Source organism: Ovis canadensis, chromosome X, assembly GCF_042477335.2.
Source record: "Ovis canadensis isolate MfBH-ARS-UI-01 breed Bighorn chromosome X, ARS-UI_OviCan_v2, whole genome shotgun sequence".
Taxonomy (NCBI): Eukaryota; Metazoa; Chordata; class Mammalia; order Artiodactyla; family Bovidae; genus Ovis; species Ovis canadensis.
Genome location: NC_091727.1, coordinates 72866937 through 72891787, shown reverse-complemented (window position 1 = coordinate 72891787; position 24851 = coordinate 72866937). Strand labels below are relative to the sequence as shown.

The 24851-nt window shown below is 37.4% G+C and overlaps 1 protein-coding gene and 1 pseudogene across 2 annotated transcripts in view; one reads left to right on the top strand and one right to left on the bottom strand.

The window, feature by feature from the left end:
• Positions 1 to 24851, top strand: part of BRWD3 (bromodomain and WD repeat domain containing 3) — a 170636-nt gene that overhangs the window by 91640 nt on the left and 54145 nt on the right. For both annotated transcript variants that reach the window (XM_070291890.1, XM_070291889.1), the window contains exons 23-29: positions 571 to 739; positions 2153 to 2266; positions 12983 to 13090; positions 18681 to 18805; positions 21030 to 21112; positions 22153 to 22264; positions 23215 to 23276. In XM_070291890.1, coding sequence (XP_070147991.1) covers positions 571 to 739; positions 2153 to 2266; positions 12983 to 13090; positions 18681 to 18805; positions 21030 to 21112; positions 22153 to 22264; positions 23215 to 23276 — 773 coding nt within the window. The remainder of the gene's footprint in view (positions 1 to 570; positions 740 to 2152; positions 2267 to 12982; positions 13091 to 18680; positions 18806 to 21029; positions 21113 to 22152; positions 22265 to 23214; positions 23277 to 24851) is intronic.
• LOC138930095 (tubulin alpha-1C chain pseudogene) lies at positions 16811 to 18040 on the bottom strand (annotated as a pseudogene).

Here is a 24851-nt window from a genome sequence, read left to right as displayed (position 1 = left end):
TTTTGATTTGGTCAAAATTATTTGATGGTTTTAATGTGAAATTATGTATGTTCTTATAGAAATTTGGTAAATCCAGTTATAATAGTGTTTTATAGTAGGAGTACTAGGTTAGAAGCCCAGAGATCTGTTGTGTTATCCTGGCTCTACCAATATCTTTTTGCACATGGAATTTAGTTCCCTCATCCCTAAAGTAAGATTCTTTGTAAATGCAATGTTCAGCATCTTGGCAGGCTATCTGTATTTATTTCAGGGTTAAAACAACTATATTTAAGCATTTCTAGGGATAAGGAACATCTTTATTTAAAGAAGTTTTTGTGGTTTGGACAGGAATTTTGAATTTTAAATACTGTTATGGGAAATTAAGCATTATACTTTATCCAGAAATCATTTCATTAAAATCACTTAGGTAATGGTCAAAATTCTATATTGATTTATTTTGTCTTTGGTTAGAACAAAATCAAACAATGTCATTTATAATACTGTTTGATTACAAAATAATCATCTTTCAATCATGAGGCAAAACTATTCCTTTTCAAAACTTATGTACTCATAATTTTGATTTATTTACAGTGATTCATCAAGTGAATATTCTGATTGGACAGCAGATGCCGGAATAAATTTGCAACCTCCAAAAAGGCAAACGAGACAGGCAACACAGAAAATATGCAGCAGCTCTGAGGAGGAAAATTTGAAGTCACTTGAAGAAAGGCAGAAGAAACCTAAACAGACTAGAAAGAAGGTCTGTGAGTTTACAAGTTTTTTGTGGGTTTTTTTTTTTTGGTTGTTGATTTTTATCTTTGATATTTGAATATTTGGGCTTCCCTAGTGGCTCATGTAGGCTTCCCTGGTAGCTCAGCTGGTAAAGAGTCTACCTCCAATGCAGGAGACCCCAGTTCAATTCCTGAGTCGGAAAGATCCCCTGGAGAAGGGATAGGTACCCACTCCAATATTCCTGGGATTCCCTGGTGGCTCAGATGGTAAATAATCTAACTACAGTGCAGGAAACCGTGGTTCAGTCCCTGGTTTGGGAAGATCCCCTGAAGGAGGGCATGGCTGCTCACTCCAGTATTCTTGCCTGGAGAATCCACATAGACAGAGGAGCCTGGTGGGCTACAGTCCATGGGGTCACAAAGAGTCAAACTAAGCACACAGCACAGTGGCCCAGATGGTAAAGAATCTGCCTGCAGTGCAAGAGACCGGGGTTTGATCCCTGGGTCGGGAAGATACCCTGGAGAAGGGAATGGCTACCCACTCCAGTATTCTTGCCTGGAGAATTCCATGGACAGAAGAGCCTCTTGGACCCCAGTCCATGTGGTCACAAAAAGTTGGGCATGACTGAGCAACTAACACTTTCACTTTCTTTCACTTAAATATTTAGCAATAACACTTCACTTTTCTCTAAAAATAATACCCCATTTTAGAAACTAAGTAAAATTGTATATAATGACTTTGAAATGGAAAGACCTTTTGAAATTTTTAAAAAGTAGAGGCTAGAATATTTTCATTATTAAATTAAAACATATTAAGTTTGTTAAAATGTAGTAGAATTTTAAATAAGCTAGTATAGTATGAAAGGATTATTCTTGTCAATGTTACAAGTAATACATTTCTATACATTGTTGACTTATAAAATGGAAGGATGTTCTAAATCCTGTAGGGCTCTTATATTTGTGTTTTTATTTCACCCCAGTGGTGGATTTTTCTCCACTATAATTTCATCTGAATGATATAAAAACTTAATCCATGTAATTCTTTGAATACTAATTTAAATATGTATTCTGTGTGCATGCTCTAACTTCTTGCTTTAGTGGACAGAATTATCTTCTTGATGGTCACCATTTTCTTGGCAAAAAGTTATTGTGTTACTTGTGTTTGAATTTATATGATATACTAGGGGCATGAAGAGTAACATTTATGGTTTTTAAATAGTATATAGTGTCATATTATCTGTCAACCAAAATTGAGCAACAGGTTATTCACTTGACTGTTTATTGGTACAAAAGTTGCACATAATTAATTGGCAATTAAAATGTTTAAAATGTATATATTTTGTTTTATTATAACCTGATTTTTTTTTTACCATTTTCTACTTGTGATTTTTCCTGTAACTGTTCATATATTAAAGTTTATATATTTGTGAACTCTATTTTAGAAAGGTGGACTAGTTTCTATGGCAGGAGAGCCCAATGAAGAATGGTTTGCCCCTCAGTGGATCTTGGATACCATACCACGGCGTTCACCATTTGTCCCACAGATGGGAGATGAGGTAATTGTTTCCTATTGTAACATTTTTCTCTTGTAATCTCAAGAGCACTCACTTTAATCAGTCTTAGGTTATTTATAGTCTCAATTCTATTATAGTTATATGTATGCCATCTTAAGTGTGCTGCTCAATTATATATTTCTTGTGTACAGTGACTGAATCTTACTAATTTTTGTGTCCTTTGTAGGACCTGACACAGTCTTTAATTTCGTGTATGCTCAATGAACATTGAGATAAATTGATTGGCTTGTGATGCCATGAACATAATTGTCTTTGTTTTTATCTTAATTGCCACATAGTTGAATTGAGTGGTATTTTGAATCCTAATCAAGTCCTAATATTGTTTTTATAATATGTATTTATTTTTTATTGAAGGGTAATTGCTTTACAGAATTGTATTGATTTCTGTAAAATATTAACATGAATCAGCCATAGGTATACATATATCCCCTCCCTCTTGAACCTCCTTCCCATCTCCCTCCCCACCCCACCCCACCACTCTAGGTTGTTACAGAACCCTGGTTTGAGTTCCCTGATTCATACAGCAAATTCCCACTGGGTATCATTTTTACATATGGTAATAATAAGCTTCCATGTTACTGTCTCCATACAGTCCACCCTCTCCTTCCCCTATACCATGTCCATAAGTCTCCATCACTGCCCTGCAAATAATTTCATCAGTACCATCTTTCTATATTTCATAAATATATCTTTGTATATGATATTTGCTTTTCTCTTTCTGACTTACTTCACTTTGTATAACAGGTTCATCCTAGGTTCATCCACCTTATTAGAACTGACTCAGATTCTTTCCTTTTTATAGTTGAGTAATATTCCATTGTATATATGTACCACAGGTTCTTTATCCATTCATATGTCAATGGACATCTAGGTTGCTTCCAAGTTCTAACTATTGTAAATACTGCTACAGTGAACATTGGGGTTTATGTGTCTTTTTTTCAGTTTTGGTTTCCTCAGGGTATATGCATAGTAGTCATATTGCTGCCTCATTTTATTCCTAGATTTTAAAGGAATTTCCATCCTTTTCTCCATAGTGGCTGTACCAGTTTGCATTCCCAGCAACAGTGTAAGAGGGTTCCCTCTTCTCCACACCCTCTCCAGCACTTGTTGTTTGTAGACTTTTTGATGATGGCCATTTTGATCAGTGTGAGGTGATATCCCTTTATAGTTCTGATTTGCATTTCTCTAATAATGAGCAATGTTGAGCATCTTTTTATGTGTTTTTTATCCATCTGTATTTGTGCTTTGGAGAAATATCTGTTTAGGTCTTTTGCCCACTTTTTGATTGGATTGTTTGTTTTTCTGGTATTGAGTTGTATGAGCTATTTATATGTTTTGGAAATTAATCATTTGTCAGTTGTTTCATTTGCTATTATTTTCTCCCATTCTTAGGGTTGCCTTTTCACCTTGTTTATAGTTTCTTTTGCTATGCAAAAGCTTTTAAGTTTAATTAGTTGCCACTTGTTTATTTTTGTTTTTTATTTCCATTACTCTAGAGGTGAGTCATAGAGGACCTTGCTGTGATTTATGTCATAGAGAGTTCTGCGTATGTTTTCCTCTAAGAGATTAATCATTTCTGGTCTTACATTTAGGTCTTTAATCCATTTTGAATTTATCTTTGTGTATGGTGTTAAGAAGTGTTCTAACTTCACTCTTTTACAAATAGCTGTCCAGTTTTCCCAGCACCACTCACTGAAGAGGCTATCTTTGTCCCATTGTATATTCATGCCTCCTTTGTCAAAAATAAGGTACCCATAGGTGCATGGGCTTATCTCTGGGCTTTCTATCTTTTTCTATTGGTCTGTATTTCTGTTTTTGTGCCAATACTGTACTGTCTTGACGGCTGTAGCTTTGGGGTAGTGTCTGAAGTAAGGAAGGTTGATTCCTCCAGCTCCATTCTTCTTTTTCAAGATTGCTTTGGCTGTTCAGGATCTCTTGTGTTTCCATATGAATTGTGAGGTTTTTTTTTGTTCTAGGTCTGTAAAAAATGCCATTGGTAATTTGGTAGGGATCACATTGAATCTGTAGATTGCATTTGGTACTATAGTCATTTTCACAATAGTGATTCTTCCAGCCCAGAAACATGGAGTATCTCTCCATCTGTTTATGTTGTCTTTGATTTCTTTCATCAGTGTCTTATAGTTTTCAGTATACAGTTCTTTTGTCTCCTTAGGTAGGTTTATTCCTAAATATTTTATTCTTTTTGTTCCAGTGCTGAATGGGATTGACTCCTTAATTTTTCTTTCTGATTTTTCATTGTCAGTGTGTTTTGAATCCTAATTAAGTCCCAATTTTTTTTTTTAAAGAAGCTGATAGTCAACCTGATAGAAAATATTAGAGCAGACAATCACCCCTTTTGGTGCTCAGGAGAATGTCATTTCACAAGCAAGGCCTTCCTACTGAAACAGTGATTGAGTAACAGCCGTATTTATGATTGGTCAGTCAAAAATTGATTTAAATTCTATACAGTGACAAAATTTGATTTTCTCGTAAAAATTATGGTAGCATTATTATATTTTGAGCCCTAGTTGACTTGTATGGTTTCTGATACATTGACTAATCATTCATTTTTAAATCATTAAATGTTTACCCACAGTTTTCAACTTAAGACAGATAGTAGGAATGCAGTATTATCATTGTAACAAAGAAGGAGCAAAACCATGGAAATGGTTCTAAATGTCTTGGGCCATATGACAATTTCACCAAACATTTCTATAATTGTCTTTTATGGGTACTTTGAGAGACAGCTGTGGAGTAACCTTACAATTAAGCCATTACTTGCTGCCTGTGTGTTGATTTTATTAAAATGTCTCCTTGTCTAAGTGTGTTTTTTTTATATGTGTTGGACTTTTGAGCAAATATTTGTGTGGTTATTTTAGTAAAACATGCTCTGAAGGAATGTTGTATGAAAAAAGTTAGAAGAGCTTTTTAGGGGCATATCTAAAATCAAATTTCTTGTATTTATTGCCTTTTATATGGGAGCTTAAGAGAAATCTTTTTGAATTAATCTTAGAACAGAATAAGGATCTGTATACTCTGTGATCTGAGACTCCTTTCTCTTTTATAGGAATGTATTTACCTTTCCTTCTATTTTATTAAACTTAGCACTTGCTTATATGTTTCAAGATTAATGTGTATCAGGTAATGACAGTTGTTCAGGTAATTGGAAAGCTGTATAAGCGAATCAGACAATGAAATGTGTCAATTAAAGAATGTTTTTAAAGAACTCAAAGGCAGAAATATACTTTTTATATAATCATTCTCTTGATGACAGCATTACTTTTTAAATGTTAAGTCTTCATTATTTTGCCTGGAATATTCCTACCCACACATCATTACCTTTCAAAGTGCTCATTTTTGAAGGTTTAACTTAAATACCAACTTCTTCTGCATGTTATCCCTACTTTTCTTTTGCTTCCACTCCTTCTTCATGAACTTTTCCATCTAAATTATCTCTCATGATACATATTACTTTCTGCCATGCATTGTATATCTACACATCTGTCCATATCCTTGAGGGAAAAGATTTTATTTTGATTATGTGCCCTGTACAAACATACATATTTGTTCAATATTTGTTGAGTACTGAAATAAATAATAAAGGGTAACTGAATAACATGCTTATCATGTTATTGGTAAGCATAGTAATGAATTTTTTTCTTAACCACTCCGGTTGTGTTTATGTGTGCATGTGTGTTAGTCATTCAGTTGTGTCTCTCTCTTTGTGACTCCATGGACTATAGCCTTCCAGGCTCTGCTTTCCATGGAATTCTCCAGGCAAAAATATTGGAGTAGGTGGCCATTCCCTTCTCCAGGGCATCTTCCTGACCCAGGGATTGAACCTGAGTTCTGGCATTGTAGGCAGATTCTTTACCATCTGATCCACCAGGGAAGCCCCTCTGTTTGTATACTAATTTTAAACCTTTAAAAATTTTATCTGTATTTTTAACTATTAGAAATCCTGACTTAGACAGTGTTGATAGATATATGTCAGAGTATTTTAGAAATCTCCATAGTATGATATTTTTTGTGTTACTTTTTGCTATTTATCTCTACCACCACTTTAAAATTATTGTAGAAAACATGTTTTTTTTTAATTTTTTAAAAATCTTTATTGGAGTATAGTTGATTTACAATGTTGTGTTAGCTTCAAGTGTACAGCAAAGTGAATCAGTTATACATATATCCACTTTTTTGTCAGATTCTTTTTACGTATAGGCTATTACAGAATACTGAGTAGTATTTCCTGTGCTATGCAGCAGGTTCTTATTAGTTATCTATATTATATATAGTATATGTATATGTCAGTCCTGATCTCCCAATTTATCCATTTCCTCCTTATCCCTGATAACCATAAGTTTGTTTTCTGTATCTGTGAATTTACTTCTGTTTTGTAAATAAGTTCATTTGTATCTTTTTTAGATTCCACAAATAAGTGATATATTTGCCTTTCTGTTTGACTTACTTCACTAAGTATAATCTCTAGGTTCATACATGTTGCTGCAAATGGTGTTATTTCATTCTTTTTTATACATGATTAATATTCCATTGGATATATGTACTACATCTTCTTAATCCATTCCACTGCTGATGGGCATTTAGTTTGCTTCCATGTTCTGACTATTGTAAATTGTGCTGCAGTGAACATTGAGGCTCATGAAACACAAGATTCTGACCAATTTTTGACTAATTATTTAACCTATCTGTGCCCTAGTTTCCTCAACTGTACAATGGGGATAAAAGGTATCTATCTTATAGGGTTCTGAGAAGGATTAAATTAATGGATATTTATAAGGCATTTAGGATTATACCTGAAGCATGCTTCTCTGTCTGTTGTTATTAATCTTTAAAACACACCTGGCAGCAGAATGTTCTCTTCATTTGGTAGGTGAGCATGTGAAAGACCAGAGTCACATGGCCTATAAAGGTAGCACGAACAGCAATCAGGTCTCCTGACTCTTTCCTTGTCCCTAGAGTTACCTCTGTGTAATGATTGTGAGGTGTTTGGAGTAATAATAAATCAATGGAGTGGGAAAAAATCCTCCAAAATGGGTCTGCTATTAGGGAGTAGCTACATGTACAAGAAGGGTAAAACTAATAATTTATTCTACATGCAAGTTGATCTTTAGCTTCTCGGGTACAGAGTGCCCCCAGGGGTATCTGAGGACCAATACTGTGCAAGGCCATTCACTCTGGCATTGTTCTACCCTGGTGGGCACATGCTTGGGACAATAAGCTGTATCCAGGGTGGCACTCACTTGTGAAACGTTTGCTGATTGTTTAGTCAGATCTAGTATTCCTAGCTTTAAAAGAAACTAAGACTTTTGTGGTTGGGAGGTGATTCAAACCTGTCAGTAGGGTGTGAGGTTGAAAAAAGAATTATTGTGGGAAAGAAACTTTTTAAATGAATCTATATGATAGTGAATGCTGTCTTAAGGAGGCGAAGGGTTTTACCAAACACTTGGATTAATTTTTCTTTCATACTATGCCAGTTCTGATGTTAATTTTTGAAAAAGAACAATTTTAATTGGGAAATTACTGTATTTAACAGTAGACTGTGACATATACACACACAGACAGGCTTCTCAGGTGGCTCAGATGGTAAAAAAAATTCTGCCTACAGTCCAGGAGACCCTGGTTCAATCCCTGGGTTGGAAAGATCCCCTGGAGAAGGGAATAGCTACCCACACTAGTATTCTTTTTTTTTTTTAATAATTTTTAATTGGGGAATAATTACTTTACAATATTATGGCGGTTTTTGCCATATAACAACATGAATCAGCCACAGGTGCACATGTGTCCCACCATCCTGAACCCCCCTCCCACCTTCCTTCTCACCCTATCCCTCTGGATTGTCCCAGAGCACAAGCTTTGCGTGCTCTGCTTCATGAATCAAATGTGCACTGGTCAATATTATAATATACATGTTCAATGCTATTCTATCATATCATCCCACCCTCGCCTTCTCCCATATAGTCCAAAAGTCTGTTCTTTACCTCTCTGTCTCTTTTGCTGCCTAGCATATAGGATCATTCCAACCATCTTTCTAAATTCCATATATGTATGCTAATATACTGTATTGGTGTTTCTCTATCTGACTTACTTCACTCTGTATAATAGGCTCCAGTCTCATCCACCTCATTAGAACTGACTCAAATGTGTTATTTTTTATAGCTGAGTAATATTCCATTGTGTATATGTATGTACAACTTCCTTATCCATTCGTCTGCTAATGGACATCTAGGTTGCTTTCCATGTTCTAGCTATTGTAAATATTGCTGCAATGAACACTGGGGTATGTGTGTCTCTTTCAGTTCTTGTTTTCTTGATGTGTATGCTCAGCAGTGGGATTGCTGGGTCATATGGCAGTTCTGTTTCCAGTTTTTTAAGGAATCTCCATGCTGTTCTCTATATTGGCTGTGCCACTTTGCATTCTCACCAACAGTGTAGGAGGCTTCCTTTTTCTCCACACCCTCTCCAGCATTTATTGCTTGAAGACTTTTTGATGGTGGCCATTCTGACCAGCATGAGATGATACCTCATTGTGGTTTTGATTTACATTTCTCTAATAATGAGTGATGTTGAGCATCTTTTCATGTGTTTTTTAGCCATCTGTATGTCTTCTTTGGAGAAATGCCTGTTTAGGTCATTTTCCCACTTTTTGATTGGGCTGTTTGTTTTTCTGGTATTGAGCTGCATGAGCTGCTTGTATATTTTAGAGATTAATTCTTTGTCAGTTGTTTCATTTACTATTTGTCCCATCCTGAAGGCTGTCTTTTCACCTTGCTTATGGTTTCCTTTGTTGTGAAAAAGATTTTAAGTTTAATTAGGTCCCATTTGTTTATTTTTGTTTTTATTTCCATTACTCTGGGAGGTGGGTCATAGAGGATCTTGCTGTGATTCATATCAGAGAGTGTTCTGCCTATGTTTTCCTCTAGGAGTTTTATAGTTTCTGGCCTTACATTTAGATCTTTACTCCGTTTTGAGTTTATTTTTGTGTATGATGATAGTGTTCTAGTTTCATTCTTTTATACATGGTTGACCAGTTTTCCCAGCACCACTTGTTAAAGAGATTGTCTTTTCTGCATTGTATGTTTTCCCCTCCTTTGTCAAAGATAAGGTGTCCATAGGTGCACGGATTTCTCTCTGGGCTTTCTGTTTTGTTCCATTGATCTATAGCCCTGCCTTTGTGCCAGTACCATACTGTCTTGATGACTGTATGTTTGTCATATAGTCTGAAGTCGGAAAGCTTGATTCTTCCAGTTCCATTCTTTTTTCTCAAGATTGCTTTGGCTCTTGAAAGTTGTTTGTGTTTCCATACAAATTGTGAAATTATTTGTTGTAGTTCTGTGAAAAATACTATTGGTAGCTTGATAGCAATTGCATTGAAACTATAGATTGCTCTGTATAGTATATTCATTTTCACTATATTGGTTCTTCCAATCCACAAACATGGTATATTTCTCTATTAGTGCCATCTTTGATTTCTTTCATTTCTTTCTTTAATCATCTTTTGTTTCGTTCAGTTCAGTCGCTCAGTCGTATCCAACTCTTTGTGACCCCATGAATTGCAGCACGCCAGGCCTCCCTGTCCATCACCAACTCCCAGAGTTCACTCAGACTCACGTCCATCGAGTCAGTGAGGCCTTCCAGCCATCTCATCCTTGGTCGTCCCCTTCTCCGCCTGTCCCCAATCCCTCCCAGCATCTGAGTATTTTCCAATGAGGTGGCCAAAGTACTGGAGTTTCAGCTTTAGCATCATTCCTTCCAAAGAAATCCCAGGGCTGATCTCCTTCAGAATGGACTGGTTGGATCTCCTTGCAGTCCAAGGGACTCTCAAGAGTCTTCTCCAACACCACCGTTCAAAAGCATCGATTCTTCAGTGCTCAGCCTTCTTCACAGTCCAACTCTCACATCCATACATGACCACTGGGAAAATCATAGCCTTGACTAGATGGACCTTAGTCAGCAAAGTAATGTCTCTGCTTTTGAATATGCTATCTAGGTTGGTCATAAATTTTCTTCCAAGAAGTAAGCATCTTTTAATTTCATGGCTGCAGTCACCATCTGCAGTGATTTTGGAGCCCCCAAAAATAAAGTCTGACACTGTTTCCACTGTTTCCCCATCTATTTCCCATGAAGTGGGATGATCTTAGTTTTCTGAATGTTGAGCTTTAAGCCAACTTGTTCACTCTCCTCTTTCACTTTCATCAAGAGGCTTTTGAGTTCCTCTTCACTTTCTGCCATAAGGGTGCTGTCATCTGCATATCTGAGGTTATTGATATTTCTCCCAGCAATCTTGATTCCAGCTTGTGTTTCTTCCAGTCCAGCATTTCTCATGATGTACTCTGCATATCAGTTAAATAAGCAGGGTGACAATATACAGCCTTGACGTACTCCTTTTCCTATTTGGAACCATTCTGTTGTTCCATGTCCAGTTCTAACTGTTGCTTCCTGACCTGCATACAGATTTCTCAGGAGGCAGATAAGGTGGTCTGGTATTCCCATCTGTCTCAGAATTTTCCACAGTTTATTGTGATCCACACAGTCAAAGGCTTTGGCATAGTCAATAAAGCAGAAATAGATGTTTTTCTGGAACTGTCCTGCTTTTTCCATGATCCAGTGGATGTTGGCAATTTGATCTCTGGTTCCTCTGCCTTTTCTAAAACCAGCTTGAAGATCAGGAAGTTCACAGTTCACGTATAGGTACCTTTATTCCTAAGTATTTTATTCTTTTTGTTGCAATGTTTCCTTTTCTCTTTCTATTTTTTTCCACTCTAGTATTCTTGCCTGGAGAATTCCATGAACAGAGGAGCCTGATCCCATGGCTACAAACCATGGGATCACAAAGAGTTGGACATAGCTGAATGACTAACAAACACACACACATACTGGTGTATATATATATACACACACTTCCTAGGTGGCTCAGTGGTAAAGAACTCCCCCTGTGTCAGTGCAGAAGACAGAAGAGACACAGGTTCAGTCCCCAAGTTGGGAAGATTCCTTGGAGGAAAAAATGGCAACTTACTTCAGTATTCTTGCCAGGGAGATTGCATGGAGAGAGAAGCCTGGTGGGCTACAGTCCAGGGGATGGCAAAGGAATCAGACAAGACTTAGCAACTAAACAGCAACAACAAATGTATATGTTCACATACATACATAGGCTCACTATTAAGATGTTGATGTTTTAGAATGTCAATTATAGTTTGAAATATATTATTTAAAAAGATGACTGCTTTTGTGTACATTTGTCATTAGTCTGTTTCTTTTTTTTTGTTTTTAATTTTTTTAATTTTAAAATCTTTAATTCTTACATGTGTTCCCAAACATGCACCCCCCTCCCACCTCCCATAATATCTCTGTGGGTCATCCCCATGCACCAGCCCCAAGCATGCTGTATCCTGCGTCAGACATAGACTGGCGATTCAATTCTTACATGATAGTATACATGTTAGAATGCCATTCTCCCAAATCATCCCACCCTCTCCCTCTCCCTCTGAGTCCAAAAGTCCGTTATACACAGCTGTGTCTTTTTCCTGTCTTGCATACAGGGTCGTCATTGCCATCTTTCTAAATTCCATATATATGTGTTAGTATACTGTATTGGTGTTTTTCTTTCTGGCTTACTTCACTCTGTATAATCAGCTCCAGTTTCATCCATCTCATCAGAACTGATTCAAATGAATTCTTTTTAACGGCTGAGTAATACTCCATTGTGTATATGTACCACAGCTTTCTTATCCATTCATCTGCTGATGGACATCTAGGTTGTTTCCATGTCCTGGCTATTATAAACAGTGCTGTGACTAATCTCAAAAATATACAAGCAACTTATGCAGCTCAATTCCAGAAAAATAAATGACCCAATCAAAAAATGGGCCAAAGAACTAAATAGATATTTCTCCAAAGAAGACATACGGATGGCTAACAAACACATGAAAAGATGCTCAACATCACTCATTATCAGAGAAATGCAAATCAAAACCACAATGAGGTACCACTTCACACCAGTCAGAATGGCTGCGATCCAAAAATCTGCAAGCAATAAATGCTGGAGAGGGTGTGAAGAAAAGGGAACCCTCCTACACTGTTGGTGGGAATGCAAACTAGTACAGCCATTAGTCTGTTTCTTCAGAAATCTGTGGAGGAGAACTGTGTTTTGGGGCTTCCCTAAAAGCTCAGTTGGTAAAGAATCCACCTGCAATGCAGGAGACCCCAGTTCAATTCCTGGGTTGGGAAGATTCCCTGGAGAAGGGATAGGCTACCCACTCCAGTACTCTTGGGCTTCTCTGGTGGCTCAGCTGGTAAAGAGTCTACCTGAAATGCAGGAGACCTGGGTTAAATCCCTGGTAGGAAAGATCTCCTGGAGAAGGGAAATGCTACCCCCTCCAGTATTCTGGCCTAGAGAATTCCATGGACTTTATAGTCCATGGGGTTTCAAAGAGTTGGACATGACTGAGCAACTTTCACTTTCTCTCTGTTTTTATTATGCAGTGTTTAGTGCAGGGCTGCATAGGTATAAGTACTGAATGAACATTATTTAACACTGACAAGTAACTTTATTGTATAATTTTTTTTCAAAATTATGATTACATATTTTGTTAATCGAAGAGGACATTTGTGGGAATACATTGGGATGTATAGAGTGGCTAAATGGGATGCTGCTGTTTAATAACTCATTCTTTTTTGTTTTAGCTTATATATTTTAGGCAAGGACATGAAGCTTATGTACGGGCTGTAAGAAAATCAAAAACATACAGCGTTAATTTACAAAAACAGCCGTGGAATAAAATGGATCTCAGGGTAAGTTTGCCAAATTAATAAGCTATGTACTGAAGTATCTTGGAATTAAGTTACTTTCCTGTATGCTTATTCTCAGTTTCTGGATAGTTCAGTGTTGATTGTATGTCCAGGATAAGGTGATGTACCATGCTCCTGTACAGCTGAATCCTGTGGGCCGCATTTTGTTTCCTGGAATTTGTGTGCCACTTGTTGTCTTTTTTGACCTAATTTCCTTCAAGCTTCAGGTTCTCTGGTGTATACTATGTAGTTCAAGCAGTGCAGTAGTTCCATGGTGTGGATATTTTCCTTAGCAGCTTTGTGCTTTCTGGAGGCTCTGTAAATTGACTGCATGCATGGACTACAGACACCCTCAAGATTCTGGCAGCTTTAGGATATAGTAAATATCATAAATCCTAAGAAACTCATAACTTTGTGGTTATTGTTGTCCTGTCACCCAGTTGTATCCAACTCTTTGTGACCTCATGGATGATGGCAGCATGCCAGGGCTCTCTATCCCTCACCATCTCCCAGAGTTTGCCCAAGTTCATATCCATTGCGTTGGTGATGCCGTCCAACCATCTCATCCTCTGATGACCTCTTTTCATTCTGCTCTTGATTTTTCCCAGCATCAGGGACTTTTCCAGTGAGACAGCTATTCACATCAGATGACCAAAATAGTGGAATTTCAACTTCAGCATCAGTCCTTCCAATGAGTATTCAGGGTTGACTTCCCTTAAGATTGACTTGTTTGATCTCCTTGCTGTCCATGGGACTCTCAGGAGTCTTCTCCAGCACTGTAGTTCAAAGGCATCAGTTTTTCGGTGCTCCACTTTCTTTATGGTCCAGCTCTCATAACTGTACATGACCACTGAGAAGATCATAGCCTTGACTGTACGGACCTTTGTTAGCAGAGTAATGTCTCTGCTTTTCAACATACTTTCTAGGTTTGTCATAGCTTTCCTGTCAAGGGGCAAATTTCTTCTGATTTCATGGCTGCAGTCATCATCTGCAATCATTTAAGAGCCCAAGAAGGGGAAATCTGTCACTACTTCTACCTTTCCCTCTATATTTGCCATGAAGTAGTGGGGCTGGATGCTATGATCTTAGTTTTTTTAATATTTAGTTTTAAGCCAGCTCTTTCACTCTCCTCCTTCACCCTCATCAAGAGGCTCATTAGTTTCTCTTCACTTTCTGCCATTAGAGTGGTATCATCTGCATATCTGAGTTTGTTGATGTTTCTCCTGCCCATCTTGATTCCAGCTTATAACTCATCCAGCCTGATATTTCTCATGATGTACTCAGCATATAGATTATGCCAACAGGGTAACAGCAGACAGCCCTGTTGTAATCCTTTCTCAATCTTGACCCTATCGGCTGTTCCATACAGGGTTCTAATTGTTGCTTCTTGACACACATACAGGTTTCTCAGGAGACAGGTGAGATGGTTTGGTATTCCCATTTCCTTAAGAGCTTTCCACAGTTTATTATGATTCACACAGTCAAAAGATTTGGCATAGTCATTGAAACAGAGGTAGATTTTTTTTTTTTTTTGTAATTGCCTGCCTTTCTCTATAATCCAGTGAATGTTGGCAATTTGGTCTCTGGTTCCTCTTCCTTTTCTAAATCCAGCTTGAACATCTGGAAGTTCTTGAGTCACATAATCCTGAAGCCTGGCATGCAAGATTTTAAGCATGACCTTACTAGTATGGAAGATGAGTGCAATTGTCCAATGATTAGCACATTCTTTAGTTGTTTTGTAATGATGCTTAACAGGAAGGATAGAAGAGAGAATGTGTATATTTATTGAAATAAAGATTTAGGCACTTCTAAAAATTCCAGAAAAACATCTATTTCTGCTTTATTGACTATGCCAAAGCCTTTGACTGTGTGGATCACAATAAACTGTGGAAAATTCTGAGACAGATGGGAATACCAGACCACCTGATCTGCCTCTTGAGAAATCTGTATGCAGATCAGGAAGCAACAGTTAGAACTGGACAGGGAACAACAGACTGGTTCCAAATAGGAAAAGGAGTACGTCAAGGCTGTATATTGTCACCCTGCTTATTTAACTGATGTGCAGAATACATCATGAGAAATGCTGGACTGGAAGAAACACAAGCTGGAATCAAGATTGCTGGGAGAAATATCAATAACCTCAGATATGCAGATGACACCACCCTTATGGCAGAAAGTGAAGAGGAGCTAAAAAGCCCCTTGATGAAAGGGAAAGAGGAGAGTGAAAAAGTTGGCTTAAAGCTCAACATTCAGAAAATTAAGATCATAGCATCCAGTCCCATCACTTCATGGGAAATAGATGTGGAAACAGTGTCAGACTTTATTTTTGGGGGCTCCAAAATCACTGCAGATGGTGACTGCAGCCATGAAATTAAAAGATGCTTACTCCTTGGAAGAAAAGTTATGAGCAACCTAGATAGTATATTCAAAAGCAGAGACATTACTTTGCTGACTAAGGTCCATCTATTCAAGGCTATGGTTTTTCCTGTGGTCATGTATGGATGTGAGAGTGGGACTGTGAAGAAGGCTGAGTGTCAAAGAACTGACGCTTTTGAACTGTGGTGTTGGAGAAGACTCTTGAGAGTCCCTTGGACTGTAAGGAGATCCAACCAGTCCATTCTGAAGGAGATCAGCCCTGGGATTTCTTTGGAAGGACTGATGCTAAAGCTGAAGCTCCAGTACTTTGGCCACCTCATGCAAAGAGTTGACTCATTGGAAAATACTCGGATGCTGGGAGGGATTGGGGGCAGGAGGAGAAGGGGATGACCGAGGATGAGATGGCTGGATGGCATCACGGACTCGATGGACATCAGTGAGTGAACTCCGGGAGATGGTGATGGACAGGGAGGCCTGGCGTGCTGCGATTCATGGGATCGCAAATAGTCGAACACGACTGAGCGACTGAACTGAACTGATGCTGATTTCTGTAACAAAGCTTTTATTTGTACAAAAATAATGATGAACAAGTCACAACAGTGCAATAGGTAGAAAATAAAACAACCACATTAACAAAGTGCTGAAATAAATACTAACCAGGAGGAGAGGACAGGCCCTCATGGGGTGTTTCTGTCACCGGGATGTGTGGGGTTTGTCTTCGTAGCCCAGAGCCCACAGACTCATGGAGCCACATACTCAGACTAAGTTGCATTGGACCCAGTGCCTGTAAGTCAAATGCCTCGGGTCACCAAGGTCGTGGTGGGGTCAGGACCACACTGACTCCCAAGGAAGGCCATTTCCTAGTGCTCAGCCTGGACTACTGGGCATCCAGCAGCAGTTCACTGAGCCTGTGTGATTTCTTATTTTAAATTCTAACCCTGTGGTTATAGTAAATTCTAGAAGTCAACTTACTTGTGGTATAAGACCCTGGACTTTGGAATAAGATCTGAATTTCAATCCCAGCTCTGCTATATACAAGTGTGTAACTCTAAAAACATCACTGTACCCATGAGGCTTTGTTTTGTCATCATTAAATGTGACTAATAACAGTATTTAAGGATGGTATTTAAAATAATATTGTAGCACTCAAAATTGTAAGTCCTTTTCCCAAACATATACATAGTATGTCCATCTGCCTAATTACAGACTGTATTTCTGCTAGAGGAATTATTTTTTAAATAGAGTTATCAATAGAATTTAATATTATTGACAAGATAGGGCCGCATTGGGCAGCTCCACAGAACACAAATTAGACAATCCCAAGAGTTTAAAGTTGTAATAGACAGGTTAATATTTTCTAACCTCATCCTCTCCCTCAGTCCTATGCACTTCAACCTCCTCATAATCCTTCTCAAAGGCATCCATGTCCTCATGACCCTCAGAAAACTCTTCTTTCTCCATGTCCTCACCCACATACCAGTGAACAAAGGCAAACTTGGCATATATCAGGTCAAATTTGTGATCCAGGTGAGCCCAGGCCTCAGTATGCGCAAAGCTCATTGTACTTTGGCTTGATCTCCACCAGGTAGCACAGTGGGAGACTGATAATTAATGCCAACTTTGAATCCACTGGGGCACTGGTCCACAAACTGGATGCTGCACTTGGTCTTGATTGTGGCAGTGGTGGCACTGATATCTTTTGGAATCATGTCACCATGGTACAGCAGGTAGCAAGCCATGTATTTAGCTTGGTGAGGGTTACATTTCACCATCTGGTTGGCTGGCTCAAAGCAAGCATTGGTGATCTCTGCTACAGAAAGCTGTTCATTTTAGGCTTTCTCACCAGAGATGGCAGGAGCATATGTGGCCAGAGGGAAGTGGATACAGGGGTAGGGTACCAGGTTGGTCTGTAATTCTGTCATATCTACATTCAGGGCTCGATCAGATCTCAGGGAACTAAGGATGGAAGACACTACTTGTTGGCTTTGAGACAGTTAAGACTAGTATAGATTGGGCACTCAATATCGGGATTTCTATGACAGATGTCATAGATGGCCTCATTGTCTATCATGAAGATACAGAGTGCTCCAGAGTGGTGTGGTTGGTGAGGGTGGAGTTGTAGGGTTGAACTATAGCTATGAAAACCTGGGGGCTGGGTAAATGGAGAACTCCAGCATGGACTTCTTGCCATAACTGACAGAGAGATGTTCCAATGGCACGAAGGTAAACCCAGAACCAGTTCCCCCACCACAGCTGTGGAAAAGCAAGAAGCCCTAAAGACCTGTGTATTGGTCAGCCAGTTTCTGAATTCAGTCCAAGACAAGGCCAATGATCTTCTTGCCAATCATGTGGTGACTGTGAACATAATTATTGGCAGCATTTTCCTTGCCCTGATGAGCTTGTGTGGAGGAACTGGCGGAGGGTGCTAGTACCAACTTCATCAGTGACCGTGGGTTCCAGGTCTACAAACACTGCCTTGGGCACATACTTGCCAGTGTCTGTCTCACTGAACAAGGTGTTGAAGGAGTCTTTTCCTCCTCCAGTGGTCATATCACTTGACATCTGGCCATCAGGCTAGATGCCATGTTCCAAGCAATAGAGCTCCCAATAGGCATTGCCAGTCTGTACACCAGCCTAGCCAATGTGGATTAAGATGTACTCAACGCATGAATGAAACTTGTAGGGTTCTGTAGGAATTGAGGAGGCGAGGGGATGGCCACAAAGATTTCACACCAAGTAGTGACTAGAGGAGTGATTCTTAACCAGCAGAAAACTTCTTAACTCTCCAGAGGAAAACCTAGGAGTTTGTTCAAAATACATATGACTGAGCTTTACCCTAGATATAGTGAACTCAGTTCCATAGTAGTAAATAGGGACGTGAATTTTAAAAAGATTACCAAGGGGATTCTTCTGCTTATCCTTGGTTTAGAGCCATGCACTAAACTACAAATTGCTGTTAAGGGGTCAAGAGCCATGTCTTATTACCTTTAACGCTTAGTGGAATGCCTCAAATCTGGTGGGTATTCAGATAATTTTAAAATTTAATAATTTTAAAATAAAATTTATCAGATAATTTTAAACATTTTAATGGAGTATAGTTGATTTACAATACATTTCAAATAATTTTTAAATTGTTCAAATAATAATGAAATAATATGCAAATGTTAAGCAATTACTTATATTGAAATTAATAATTTTTTGGTATTCTCATGAATAGGAACAAGAGTTTGTTAAGATTGTAGGAATCAAATATGAGGTTGGACCACCTACACTATGCTGCTTGAAGCTTGCATTTCTGGACCCCATTTCAGGCAAAATGACTGGAGAATCTTTTTCCATTAAGTGAGTATCTGTGCTGGCTCGTGTGTGTGTGTGTGTGTGTATTTTAATTCCTGACATGTATTCCTGATGATAAAGAAAACATGACAGCACTACTGGCTTTAGAGTTTTAAAGACCATGGTTTTGTTTTTCCACTTAATAGGGTCACAAAGAGTCGGACATGACTGAAGCAACTTAGCATGCACACGATATAGATATAGATAGACAGACAGATAGATAGATAGATAGATAGATAGATAGATAGATCAACTGAAATAAAAACATACAACATGAGACCTATGGGTTTCAGTTTTATTTGGGAGCTTGCTGAGGACTATAGTCTGGGAGATAGCCTTAGACAACTCTGACAAGATGTTCTCAAGAGGTAGCAGGGGCAGAGCCAGGGTACATTTGAAATTTTTTTGGCTGGGAAATACATGTAGTCAGGCATACATATTGCTAGTTATTGGTAGTCACGAGGATCAAATATCTCAGTGATTTTAGTGTTCTATATATGGAAAGATGCAAGAGTGCAGGGTCATTGAAATTCTTCCTTACATATGCATCTTAACTATCTAAGAGTCCATATATCCAAAACACAGAATGCTTCATCTTGAATTCCTTTCAGGGTGAACTGTAGATCAACAACTACAGTGGCTAATGACTTGATTCTTTTATTGGGATAGCCAGAGTTCTTTTTTTTTTTTTCCCCATAAGATGACTCTCATTGTCTTTAACTTCATTCAGAATGGTTTTTTTAGGTTGTATTGTGACAGCTGTCATATCAGTGAGCATTTTAAAAAAATAAAACTGGTGAATTTTTGTGTAGCCATTATAATATTGAAGATGGAAGAAAAAGAGGAACATTTTTGGCATATGATACTTTATTGTTTCAAGAAAGGTAAAAACTGAGATGCAAAAAAATGATTTGTGCAATATATAGAGAAGGTATTGTGACTGATCAAACATATCAAATGTGGTTTGTGAAGTTTTGTTTTGAAGATTTCTTGCTGGACAATGCTCCATGGTCAGTTAGACCAGTTGAAGTTGATAGTGATCAAATTGAGACATTAACTGAGAACAATCAAAGTTATACACAGAGGAAGTAGCAGACATTCTCAAAATATCCAAATCAAGTGTTGAAAATTGTTTGCACCAGCTTGGTAATGTTAATCACTCTGATGTTTGGGTTCCACATAAGCGAAAAAAATCATCTTGACTGTACTTCTGTATGTGATTCTCTACTGAAACAAGGCAAAAATGCTCCATTTTTAAAACAAATTGGGACAGATGATGAAAAATGGATACTGTACAATAATGTGGAATGGAAGAGATCATGGGGCAAGTGAAATAAACTATCACACAACCACACCAAAGGCTGGTCTTCATTCCAAGGAAGGTGATGTACATATAGTGGAATTGGAAGGGAATTATGAGCTCCTTCCAGAAAACCAAATAATTAATTCCAACAGGTACTACTTCCAATTAGACCAACTGAAAGCAGCACGTGACAGAAAGCTTCCAGAATTAGTCAGCAGAAAATGCATAATTTTCCATCAGGATAACTCAAGACCACATGTTCCATTGACGACCAGGCAAAAACTGTTACAGCTTGGCAGGACAGTTCTGATTCATCCACTATATTCACCAGACATTGCACCTTCAGATGTCCATTTATTTCTGTCTTTACAAAATTACCTGAATGGAAGATATTTCAATTCCCTGGAATACTGTAAAAGGCATCTAAAACATTTTTTTTGTTAAAAAAAAATGAAAACTTTTGGGAAGATGGAATTATCAATTTGCCTGAAAAATGGCAGAAGATAGTGGAACAAAATGGTGATACACTTAAAGTTCTTGGTGAAAAATGAAAAATGGGCCTTTAATTTTTACTTTAAAACCAAAGGAAGATTTTGGCCAACACAGTATATGATCAGTTGTCTCAAGACATTTAGGCATCATTAGTTTTGTTGGAGATATACTTACACATTGGATAATGTAAGAAATAACAGTCGTACAAGATAGGATAAAAGTAATATAGTGATTTAAGGTCATAAGTAAATATTTAAGACAAACCGATCAAACACATGGGGTTTAATTTAATTAAAAGCATTTGTATGGACCTTGAGGTTTGCAACAGTTTGCTCAATAACTCCACATTAAGCATATATATCCCTGGATATTTGGAAAGTGACATATACTGTTGTATCTGTATACTGAATCACATGTACTTTATTTTCTCTTCAGGTATCATGACATGCCAGATGTCATTGACTTCCTTGTGCTACACCAGTTTTATAATGAAGCCAAAGAAAGGAACTGGCAGATAGGTAAATATAGAATTCCCACTTAAATATTGTTTGAAGCAGAGTAACTTTTAAACTGAATTAACAGTGAGAAATTTTAGACTGAAAAAGCTGTTAGCCAAATTAGAAAAATTAAATTTTTATTTTCAGTTATGTTTAGGTGATTGTATGTACTTTGTATGTGTTATAAAACCTTTTCTGTGAATATCTATTCTATTAGAATACAAATCTAAATTAAAATGAAAATCTGAAGTTTCAGTTGCCTTCATATGGAGTACTTAACACTTGGGCTCTTAACAGACCTTTACTGATTGTGGCTTTGTCTCTCTCTCTTTCTCCTCTTCCACCTCTCTCCCTTTTTCTCCCTTTCTCTCTTTACCCCTCCTCTTGTCTCCCTGTCTATTCCTTCCACCTTCTCTAGCTATTTAATCTTGGGCATGATTTTAACCTCTCTGTGCCTCACTTCCATTATCTATAAAATGGGAATCACATCTGAACATACCTATAAGGTTGATATGAAAGATAAATAATATGTAGAAAGAACTTAAAATGTACCAGACACAGAGCAAACACTGTATAATTATCTGCTATTAGTAGTTTGGTTTTTTTTTTCTGTTAGTATCTTCTATCTTTTCTAATTGAAAGAAACATTTTTATCCACATGGTTCGTTTTATATTCCTTAGCCATTTAGAGGCACAAAACTAGTATGAAGAGATTTTTAGAAACAAAATGGTAAAACAAAAAATAAGAGGAAGGAAAAAAAAAATAAGAAACAACTGTGGTGTTACATGTGCAGTACAAAAAGCAGACTGTCTAATGATGATCCCTAGTAATTGAAAGAAGTTAAATTATATGTAGTAATATGTGATTTTATTTCATAATAATTATTAGCACTTGGAAATCAAAATCCTTGAAGAGAGTACTATGGAATACTCAGATTGAAATCTGTAATAATGCTGGATACAATGATGCTATTATATTCATCAAAATGTACAGTTTAGACTGGGAACATAGCAATTATTCTCAAGAGCACTCTTTTAAGATTTGTTTTAAAACATTGTAGGTGATAGATTCCGCAGTATAATAGATGACGCCTGGTGGTTTGGGACTGTAGAAAGTCAGCAACCTTTTCAACCAGAGTATCCTGATAGTTCTTTCCAGTGTTACAGTGTTCAGTAAGTACAGTTATGGTCTTTTACACCTGATAAAATACTTTGGTACTATATGGACTTTCTATAAACCCTGCTTTACCTAGTCTTATAAGACCTGTACCTGTAAGGAAGGAATCATAGTACTTTTAAGGAAGGAATTTGATGATAAACTTTCTGGTGCAATATGCATGCTAAAACAAAGCAGAAACTGAATACTTATTTCTGCCTCCTTAGTTCCTGTGTTTTCTCTTAAATATTTCTATTTTCGATAAGAATTACAACTATTATTTCATAAAGAACACTGAAATTAATTCAGTGTTTAAAGTGATTGTTTCAGCTGGAATATAATAGTGAATATTTATATAGTCTTTTATTTGATGGTATAAGTTCTAGTCAAGGGTGAGTGCATTACTTTTGGATATATTGATACTATTTGTCTACATTTACTTCTGTTCTTCATGAAATACCAGAGTTGTAAGATTCCTAATAAATAAAACTTTCTTCTTAAGAATGATGAAACATGTTTATTCTGTGAAGATTGACTTTTAGTCTTCATATTGTAGATCAAAAGGGAATAGTAAACTTTTGGAGAAGCTATAATAGTCAACCTGGTAGAAAAAAGTAGATTATCTCACAGAAATAAGTGATGTATTAAATTGAGTTTTTAACCTAAAAGGAATTTTCCAGTGATAACTTTTTATTCTGTTCCCTGGCTTATCATTGAATGTATGCTTGGTTGGAATTAAAAAAAAAAAAAACAGAACTAAGAATAAGTTTAGGGCTCTCTAATTTTCATATTAGTGGACCATGTTTTCTCTGTTAGAGGGTTATCATTTTCTTTGTGTAAGCGAAGTTATACTTTAAAGAAAGTATATGCCCCTTTCCAGATTTCACCCCCAAGAAGTCCTCCAAATTATGCTAGTATGTAAAAGTATCATGTGAATTTGATTTGTATCTTGTTATTTTTTTAATAGCTGGGACAATAATGAGAGAGAAAAGATGAGCCCCTGGGATATGGAGCCAATTCCAGAAGGAAGTAAATATGCTTTTAAAAAATGAATTCTACTTTTTCTTTTTTTTTTTTTTTATTTTAATTTTATTTTTTTTTTTTTAATTTTAAAATCTTTAATTCTTACATGCGTTCCCAAACATGACCCCCCCTCCCACCTCCCTCCCCACAACATCTCTCTGGGTCATCCCCATGTACCAGCCCCAAGCATGCTGCACCCTACGTCAGACATGGACTGGCGATTCAATTCTTACATGATAGTATACATGTTAGAATTCCCATTCTCCCAAATCATCCCACCCTCTCCCTCTCCCTCTGAGACCAAAAGTCCGTTATACCCATCTGTGTCTTTTTTCCTGACTTGCATACAGGGTCGTCATTGCCATCTTCCTAAATTCCATATATATGTGTTAGTATACTGTATTGGTGTTTTTCTTTCTGGCTTACTTCACTCTGTATAATCGGCTCCAGTTTCATCCATCTCATCAGAACTGATTCAAATGAATTCTTTTTAACGGCTGAGTAATACTCCATTGTGTATATGTACCACAGCTTTCTTATCCATTCATCTGCTGATGGACATCTAGGTTGTTTCCATGTCCTGGCTATTATAAACAGTGCTGCGATGAACATTGGGGTACATGTGTCTCTTTCAATTCTGGTTTCCTCGGTGTGTATGCCCAGAAGTGGGATTGCTGGGTCATAAGGGAGTTCTATTTGCAATTTTTTAAGGAATCTCCACACTGTTCTCCATAGTGGCTGTACTAGTTTGCATTCCCACCAACAGTGTAGGAGGGTTCCCTTTTCTCCACACCCTCTCCAGCATTTATTGCTTGCAGATTTTTGGATCGCAGCCATTCTGACTGGTGTGAAGTGGTACCTCATTGTGGTTTTGATTTGCATTTCTCTAATAATGAGTGATGTTGAGCATCTTTTCATGTGTTTGTTAGCCATCCGTATGTCTTCTTTGGAGAAATGTCTATTTAGTTCTTTGGCCCATTTTTTGATTGGGTCGTTTATTTTTCTGGAGTTGAGCTGCATAAGTTGGTTGTATATTTTTGAGATTAGTTGTTTGTCAGTTGCTTCATTTGCTATTATTTTCTCCCATTCAGAAGGCTGTCTTTTCACCTTGCTTATATTTTCCTTTGTTGTGCAGAAGCTTTTAATTTTAATTAGATCCCATTTGTTTATTTTTGCTTTTATTTCCAGAATTCTGGGAGGTGGATCATAGAGGATCCTGCTGTGATTTATTTCTGAGAGTGTTTTGCCTATATTCTCCTCTAGGAGTTTTATAGTTTCTGATCTTACATTTAGATCTTTAATACATTTTGAGTTTATTTTTGTGTACGGTGTTAGAAAGTGATCTAGTTTCATTCTTTTACAAGTGGTTGACCAGTTTTCCCAGCACCACTTGTTAAAGAGATTGTCTTTACTCCATTGTATATTCTTGCCTCCTTTGTCAAAGATAAGGTGTCCATATGTGTGTGGATTTATCTCTGGGCTTTCTATTTTGTTCCATTGATCTATATGTCTGTCTTTGTGCCAGTACCATACTGTCTTGATGACTGTGGCTTTGTAGTAGAGCCTGAAGTCAGGCAAGTT